Source organism: Otolemur garnettii, unplaced genomic scaffold (assembly GCF_000181295.1).
Source record: "Otolemur garnettii isolate 467f Iridium unplaced genomic scaffold, OtoGar3 scaffold00198, whole genome shotgun sequence".
NCBI lineage: Eukaryota > Metazoa > Chordata > Mammalia > Primates > Galagidae > Otolemur > Otolemur garnettii.
Genome location: NW_003852593.1, coordinates 1,351,171 through 1,359,639, shown reverse-complemented (window position 1 = coordinate 1,359,639; position 8,469 = coordinate 1,351,171). Strand labels below are relative to the sequence as shown.

Sequence of the window (8,469 nt, the reverse complement as noted above, 5' to 3'; positions counted from 1 at the left end):
ATCCAGCCTGAGCCTGCCAAATAACAATGACAACTACAACCAAAAAATAGCCGGGTGTTGTGGTGGGCATCTGTAGTCCCAGCTACTTGGGAGGCTGAAGAATGAGAATCGCTTAAGCCCAGGAATTGGAGGTTGCTGTGAGCTATGACACCATGGCACTCTACCCAGGGTGACAGTTTGAGGCTCTTAAGAAAAAAAAATTATTGGACCCAAGTGATCCTCCTGCCTCAGCCTCCTAAGTTGCTGGGACTATAAGTGCCTGCCATGACACCTGGCTGATTTTTCTAAAAATGCAGAGACAGGATCTCACTCCTGCTTAGATTGGTCTTAAACTGATCTTAAGCAATCCTCCTGCCTTTAGTCTCTCAAAGTGATAGGATTATAGGTGTGAGCCCCTGTGCTTAGCCTTCTTTTGTATTTTAATCTTTTTGTTGCTATTGTCAATGTGAATGTTTTCTCAGTTTTATTTTTATTTTATTGCTACCATATCTCAATACAAGTGATTTTTAAAATAAATCTCTATCGTTTATGATATACATACCATAAAGTTCACCCTTTCGAAGTGTGCAGTCAGTGGTTTTTAGGAATGGACACTCTGGACCTTTTGAACTTAATGCCGTGCCAGTGCCATCCTCGTGGCTGCATATTTGCCACCTCAGTTCCTTTCCCTCTGTTCTTTCCCTATCTCGATTATCTTTTTTCCCATTTAAAAAAATGTTGGTAAAATTCATGTGACTAAATTTGCTGTTTAACCCTTGTTAAGAGCACAATTTGGGGCACTAAGCACATCTGCGATGTTGGGTAGCCCTCCCCACCATCCACTCCAGAACTTTCTCATCTTCCCAAACCGAAGCTCTGTCCCCACTGAACACTAACTCCCACTCCCCAGCCCCAGCACCCAAGATTTTTTTCTGTCTCTGTGAGTCTGATGGCTCCAGGCCCTTTGTGTGAGTGGGATCACGCAGGATGCGTCCTTTCATGGCTGGCTTATTTCACTGATAGTGGCACACACTAGGTTTGTTTGCTGCTATGTGTGTCGGAACTTCCTAAGGCTGAGTATGTTCCACTGTGCACACGCTGCCTCGTCTGTGCTCCGCCCATGTGCACTTGGCTGCTCCCGCCCGCTGGCTGTTGAGAGGCATGTTGCGAGGAACATGGGTGTGCAAGTGTCCATGACGTGGTGAGGCTACAAGTGAGACTGGGGACATCCAGAAGCTGATATACTGGATAGTGATGGCCTCACCGCCTTGCCTTACCAGTTCCCAGGCTGCAGGGCAGAGCTGCAGGCCACCATCAGGGCTCAGCAGAAAGTCTAGTCCTACAGCTCAGCAACCCCAGCAGCACAGCAAAGTCCCCCTCCTGCACCGACACCACTGGAGGAAGGGGACCTGCAAGGCTCCAGCCTCTTCCAGCCCTCCTCCCTGTCTGCTGGAGCTGACGCTGTGCTTCTGAACCCTCTTCCATGACAAGGCTATACCCACAACGGTGAGGGGCCACAGCTGGCTCTCCAGGCCATCACCGCAGACTGGGACTCCTTTCCAGTTGTGCACAGGGACAACCATACTGCCTTGGTTATTCTGCGGTCTGCCGTGTACAAAGAGTTTGGGTGTATGCTGCGGTAGGCACTGGCTGCAAAGCGTGAGCAGCTCAGTTTCACTCAAATTATTTTTCTTTCTTTTTTTTTAATTTATTATTTATTTATTTATTTTATATATAGACTTTTTTATTGTCGGGGATTTATTGAGGGTACAAAGAATCAGGTTACATTGATTGCATTTTTTTTTTTTATTGAATGGTAACTATGCATTAATGCACTTCTGGGGTACAGTGTGGTGTTTTCACACACAATCCGAAACATTCTATCAAACTGGTTAACATAGCCTTCATGTCATTTTCTTAGTTATTGTGTTAAAACGTTCACATTCTACTCTTAGAAAGATTCACTTGTACCCTTGCATGACAAACCACTGAAGTGATCCCTCCAATCCCCCACCCTCCACCCATTCCACCCTCCCCTCTCCCTCCCCCCTCCCCGTATTCTTAGACTGTTATTAGGTTATAGCTTCCAAAAGGTATAAATTAATTTTATAATAGGGGTGTGTACATTGGATACTTTTTCTTCCATTCTTGTGATACTTTGCCAAGAAGAACATTTTCCAGCTCCATCCATGTGAACATGAAGGATGTAAAGTCTCCATCTTTCTTTATGGCTGCATAGTATTCCATGGTGTACATATACTACAGTTTGTTGATCCATTCGTGGCTCGATGGGCACGTGGGCTTCTTCCATGACCTGGCAATTATGAATTGAGCTGCAATAAACATTCTGATACAAATATCTTCAAATTAGGTTTCCAAAGTGGTTGCACCAATCTCCACTTCCCCTAGCAAGGCAGATGCTCCTGTATTTCCCCTCACCCTCCTCTTAAACAAGCCTCCAGCATGGGCAGCACACCAGCCTGGCTACTCCCAGGAGGAAAGCAGACAGGGTAAGCTGCCAATGGCAACTTTTAAAAAATTGTAATGAATATTTCTAGATAGATAAAAGATTTTGCATCCATGAAACAACTATAAGAATAGGACATTAAAGAACCTAGTAGCAGATGGAAGAAGTTGAGGAAATTTCCCAGAAAGTTGGACAAAAAGACAAAGAGAAGATAGGAGATAAATTATTTTAAAACTGGAGGGCCAATGACACACAGCCTGGGCTAGGCAAGTAGACACCTTGGGGTAGCTCAGCTGTGAATAGTATTTGGACTGTCATAGGGTAATCTGTGAACAGTGGGTCTCACAAAAACCAAGGACACAGCTGCTAGAGGATGGAAAAGGGAATGTATGGGAAGGGTCGTTGTCAGTTTCCTCTAGCTCTGGGAGGAGGTGCCAATCACAGTCTGGAGGCTGGAAGTCCAAATCTGGCAGGGGGAAGCCTTCCGGAGGACCCTCCCTCAAGACCTCTGGGGGAAGCTCCTTCCTGCCTCTTCAGCTCCTGGGGGCTCCAGGTGTCCCCTGGCTTGTAGCCACATCCCTCCACTCTTGTTTGTGTCCACGTGACCTTCTCCTCTCCTTTGTGTCTGTCTCCACTTGTGTCTCTTATAAGGACATTTGTCACTGGATTTAGGGCCCATTGGAATCATCCAGAATGATCTCATCTCAAGATCTTTCACTTAATTACCTCCATAAAGACCCTCTTTTCAAGGAAGGTCATGTTCAGAGGTTCCACATGTCAGGATGTGGATATATCTTCTTGGAGGGCTGCCGTTCAGCCCACTGCCAATAAATAGTGTAAATCTCCTGCTGGAGGAAGTAGATGATATTAAGCTGGGACTTGTGGGTCACATCAGGAGATGCCTGTGAATGAGGCAGGGCAGGGCAGGGTCGGAGCCAACTGTAACCCCTACCTGAAGGGTGCACCTGTATTACATTGATGCCATTTGAAAGTTAAGTTATAGGAAAGTCGTGTGTCTGGGCAGGACCTCCATGCCTGGGGGCCTTCAAGGACACAGCTCTGTGTGGACCTTCAGGCCACGCCTTTGCCATACACCCTTCTCTGTGTCCCCTTCTTTGTGCAGCAGCTCTACGGCTGGCTCCTGTTCCTCAGACAAGACTGGGCCGGCAGCGGCCCCAGCAGCAACACCTGTCACCCCAGTGGCCACGAGAGAGAAGATTCGGTCCAGGTTCCACGGCAGCCACGACCTGATCCACCGCCTGTTTGTGTGCATTTCAGGTGTGAGGTCCAGGCCTGGGGTGCTGAGGACTCAAGTGGGAAGCAGCATAGAGCTGCACAGCCTTCCCCTGGTGTTGCTGTAAATGGCACCTCCTTTTTGTTTCCCAGAAAAGAGCTAGATCTACCTTAGACAGAAAGGCAGAGGTGGGGACCTCCCAGGTGAAGAGGGTGGGAAGTGCCCTCAGTGAGTGTCCAGAGCCACCTTGTGGTGACAGCTGTGACCTGTGGCTAAAATGCACGAATGTAAATAGACCTCTTGCCCCCGGGTTTGCACTCCTATCCAAGAACTCCTCTTTCTTGGATAAGAGTGTCTCCACAGCCCACCTCCTCTTTCCCTGATTCCCAGCCTTTGAAGTTCCTGCCGTCTGCCCTCTGTCCCTCTTACCATGGCCCTCCTCCCTCAGGTGTGGCTGACCAGCTGCAGACCAACTATGCTAGTGACCTGAGAAGTATTCTTAAGACGCTGTTTGAGGTCATGGCCACCAAGCCAGAAACGGATGACAAGGAAAAGTTAAGGAAGGGTGAGTTGAATGCCCACTCAGGATGGGTCCGGAGCCTGTGCCAGGGGCCTATGTCCACTGCCCCAGGGAAGTGGGTGCTGAGAAAACCACAACTCCAACCCTGGGCAAATGCGACCACTAAGAGGCAGGTGTGTACCCAGGATCGGCTGAGCTGCCAATCCACGTGTGCAACCAGGGGATGCATAACAGTGGGGCCTAGGAAAGCCCCAGAGAGACCCCTGCCTAGAGAAGTGGCCCCACCCCCTGAATATGCAGATGGTCCAAGCCCTCCGTTCTCAGGCAAGTGGCAGGTAGCTCTGACCCCTATACACTGCAGCAAGGCAGTCTGGCTCTCACTACTGACAGAGGCCAGACAGCACCACGCCACTGAATTCCGTCTATCACAGCAGAAGCTAACTGGGAGTCACAGGGGACGTGGGCAACACTGCTCTATGGGATAGAAGAGTCCACTGTCACAACAACAGTCACACAACACACAGGCATGTGCACACACGTGCACACATGATATGCACGTGCATACAAGTACACATTCACATCCATATAAGTGTGCCACACATGCATGTGACACGTACACGTGTGTGCACGCTCACACACATGCACACAGCAGTTATTTGGGGAGGGAGAAGATGTCAGGGCAAGGACAGATTAGGCACAGAGTGTTTGGCCCTCAGTGCCTGTTCTGGGGACCTACCCCTCAGCACAGGGCTCTGGGCACATGGGGCAACCCTCCTGGCCCTGGAGCCCTGGCCCAGCAAGGCATGTCCTTGCTGGCGGGAAGAACCTTGTGTCCACTCAGCTCACGCCAGAGTCCACACCACACCATTCTGCCTGGGGATTCCTAGCAGGGCTGCCTTCTGGAAACAACACTGCAGAAAAGGTGGTGTCATGGACTGGCTGTGCACATGGGAATTGTGAGCCCTGTGGGCCATGCCCTGGACTGGGCACTCAGACACTGGCAGTCTGGGGTCCAGGATCAGCACCTAACCTGCTGTGGGCCCTCCCTCTGTGTACTGAGAGACTGTCGGTGGGTCTAGGGGAGACACCCAGGTACCCATCAGGGACAGGTGACCATGCATCCACCGCCTTGCTACCACTCAATGGCCTCCCTTTCTCTGCCAGTCACCCAGACTCTGCGAGGTGCAACCTTGGAGGACTGTGCATTATGTCAGGAGACCCTGTCATCCTCCGAACTCGCAGCCAAGACCCGTGATGGGGACTTTGAAGGTGTGTGCGAAGCTCTGGGCCAGGGGCTGGCATGCTGCATGTTGACCAGAGCACCCAGAGTGTGGTCTGGATGTTTCTACCTCTTTGCTCCAGCTCAGCCCCTTCCCACCCCAGACCCTCCTCCCCTCCTGAGTGGGCACACAGCCCTAGATACTACCCAAGACACGGGGGGGGGGTGACGGTGTGGGGGGGACAGCCTCATGGGAAATGGGGGAGCAGGGGGCCTTCTTGTGGGGGACTGGGGGGGTCACAGGGCCTTTTTCATAAGGGGAGCCCTCAGACAGCCACATCTGGGCAGGTGCAGCCAGAAGATAGCTCCCCTGTGTGCCCACAGGGCAGCTGGGGGCCAGGTGGCTTGACAGGTGGGGGCACTGAACCACATTTGTGCCTTCAGAAGGGGCTGGTGGCAGACTGTGAAAATGGGCCCCTGAGTTCCTGGAGGTCTGGGTGAGATGCCAAGGAGGATGCCAGGAGATAGGCCTTACCGGGGAGAGCTTGGGAGAGTCAGGGCTAGAGTGTGCTCACCCAGCTGGATGCTCCCTGAGGCACTTCCTGCATACCATGCACAACCTAGGGTCTGATGGCCAGCACTGCCATGGCTAGGAAGGGTGCCCGGTGCATGCAACACCATCAGTTTCCTTAAATCATAACCAGTGCCTGGAGTCTAAGGGAGGAGAGAGGTCAGTGGTGCCTGCACCTGCCAGGCCTCTGACCCTGCCCCCAGCCCACCAGGCCCTGCCATTGCTGATGTGTCCTCGGCTCTCGTGACAGACCCACCTGAGTGGGTGCCAGACGAGGCCTGCGGCTTCTGCACCGCCTGCAAAGCACCATTTACCGTCATCCGACGAAAGCACCACTGCCGTAGTTGTGGGAAGGTAGGTGGGACCACACCCCCAGCATCAGGGGACCCATGCACAGGCACAGCCTGAGGCTCAGGACCAGGACCTCTGCCCTGGAGGGTGGCCAAGCCTCTGGGTTCATGGGGTCCGTATTTGGATTCCAGCCTGGGCCCTCCCATATGCACTTTGCTTATGTCCAGCCTTGGTGCAGGCCCCCCTCCGAGAGCCCAACCTCCTGGGCCAAGGCTTCGCCAGGGCTCCCTGAAGGTACCAGTTCCCCGACCCACGCACCTTTCCCGGGCCCTGCATGGGGGGGCTGAGTCGCCGGGCGAGGCCCCGCCCTCACCCCACCCGGTCCGCGGCCTTGCAGATCTTCTGCTCGCGCTGCTCCTCGCACTCCGCACCGCTGCCCCGCTATGGGCAGGTGAAGCCAGTCCGTGTGTGCACGCACTGCTACATGTTCCACGTCACGCCCTTCTACAGCGACAAGGCTGGCCTGTGAGGCGGCCCCTGGCAGGACCCCCAGGAAAGACGGGAGAGTCTCCCTGCGTCTCGTCCAGCTGCGGGGATGCAGGGCCACCGAGACTTCCAGATCTTTGGGAGCCTCCGTCCCACCCATCCTGACCCGCCCGCCCGCCCGCGGGGGCCTCCGGCTGGTGGTGGGGGTGGGGGGAGCCCAGGGGCAGGGGGCCTGGAGGGTGGGCTGGCTTTTCCTGCCAGTCTGTGGAGCTCTGCTCTAGCTGCGCGACTCAGCGGATGACCGGACTTTTCTGTCCCAAGCTGGAAGCCACAGGGTAGGCTCCTGGCTGGGCAGGGCTTCCCCAGGCGGTCATCAAACCAGAAATCGCAGGCTGTCCCTTCCCTGCCCCGCCGTTGCCCAGCCCACGTTCCCTGGCGCCCACCCTTGCCGCCCCACGCATCTCATTTCTTCTTGGCGGGGAACTGCGGGAAGTGGACTCAGCGTCGGCTGGGCGAGCAGGGAGGCCCTGGTCTCCGCCCTCCGTTATCCGGCTGCTGGGGGTCAGGTTCTTGGGCCCAGGCTCACCCCAGCACCGCGGAGTCTGCGAACTTGGCCACCACGACCCAGCCCCCGCACCCCTGGGGCCCTGGCCCACTTTCCCAGACCAGGCTGACACATCAGAGTGACCCCTTCGCGGACTCTGCCTCAGGCTTAAATCTCAGGCTTCACATTGCAATGATGATTGCGGTTTTATTTTTAGAGATGACACACCTACCGCTTCTTTTATAGGGTAAAATGCGATTTCCGTTTAACAGTGGAATACACGTGTGCAAAAAGGCTTCTGTGGGGGGAAGAGTATATAGTGGAGAGAACATTATGTACTGAGATTATATTTATTTTCTAAATGCTGTAATTCGAAACCATTTCCATAAATCTATTTAAGAATTGCAGACGTTCTTTGCGTCTTCTGTGAACACCCATTCCTCCTCCCTCTGACAGACCACAAGGCTCATACTAACACGTGCTTTCCCCAGGGAGCTGGGGGCTTCTGTGCTCTCGGGACAACTGGAGAGCAGCACCTGCTCCTTGTCAGCCCCAGAAGCAGGGTGGCCACCTGCAGCCCCCTGCAAGCCCCATCCCACCCACTACCTACCTGCCTTGCTCCTCCTTTTGGGGGATCTTAAGCTCAGGTCCCTGGCTTTTGTCCCAGCCCCCATCTTGGGGCCCACCCCACCTGGGCACTCTGGTCCTGGCGCTGTGGGGCTCCTTTTAGACTGCCCTGGAGAGAACAGGTTGTCACAGCAATATGCCTGAGTCCCTGGAAGGCCAAAGGAGGCACTTTCTATCTGGTGAGAAAGTGTTTCAGAAGATGGGGCCTCTGCCTTTGGAAGCAGAAGGTGTGTCTGGGGAACCTCAGTATCTCTGGCTTCCCAAGGCTGGGCCCATCCACCCCTCACCTGGGCAGAGCACAGAGAGATGCTGCCCTACCCACTCCACACCCCACTCTGGTGGACAGCTGGCCCCCAGAAGAGCCCTAGTCGCTGGTGGGAGGGAGACCTGCTCTTCTGCCCCACTGGTCCTCCCCAGGCCTTGGGCAAGGAAGAGCCTCCACCTCTCTGTCTCCGGCAGCCTGAGCAGAGGCCTGTCAGAATCTCTGGCCTTGGCTCGGCGCCTATAGCTCAACTGGCTAAGGCGCCAGCC

The 8,469-nt window shown here is 54.0% G+C and overlaps 1 protein-coding gene across 3 annotated transcripts in view; it reads left to right on the top strand.

Moving 5' to 3' along the window:
* ZFYVE28 (zinc finger FYVE-type containing 28) overlaps nucleotides 1–6,810 on the top strand; it is a 93,315-nt gene extending 86,505 nt beyond the window's left edge. For 2 of the 3 annotated variants that reach the window (XM_012812254.1, XM_012812252.1), the window contains 5 exons: nucleotides 3,570–3,724; nucleotides 4,129–4,245; nucleotides 5,365–5,469; nucleotides 6,241–6,344; nucleotides 6,679–6,810. In XM_012812254.1, the coding sequence (XP_012667708.1) occupies nucleotides 3,570–3,724; nucleotides 4,129–4,245; nucleotides 5,365–5,469; nucleotides 6,241–6,344; nucleotides 6,679–6,810 (613 nt within the window). The remainder of the gene's footprint in view (nucleotides 1–3,569; nucleotides 3,725–4,128; nucleotides 4,246–5,364; nucleotides 5,470–6,240; nucleotides 6,345–6,678) is intronic. The other variant, XM_012812253.1, reaches the window with a different exon arrangement.
* Nucleotides 6,811–8,469: the final 1,659 nt, after the last annotated feature.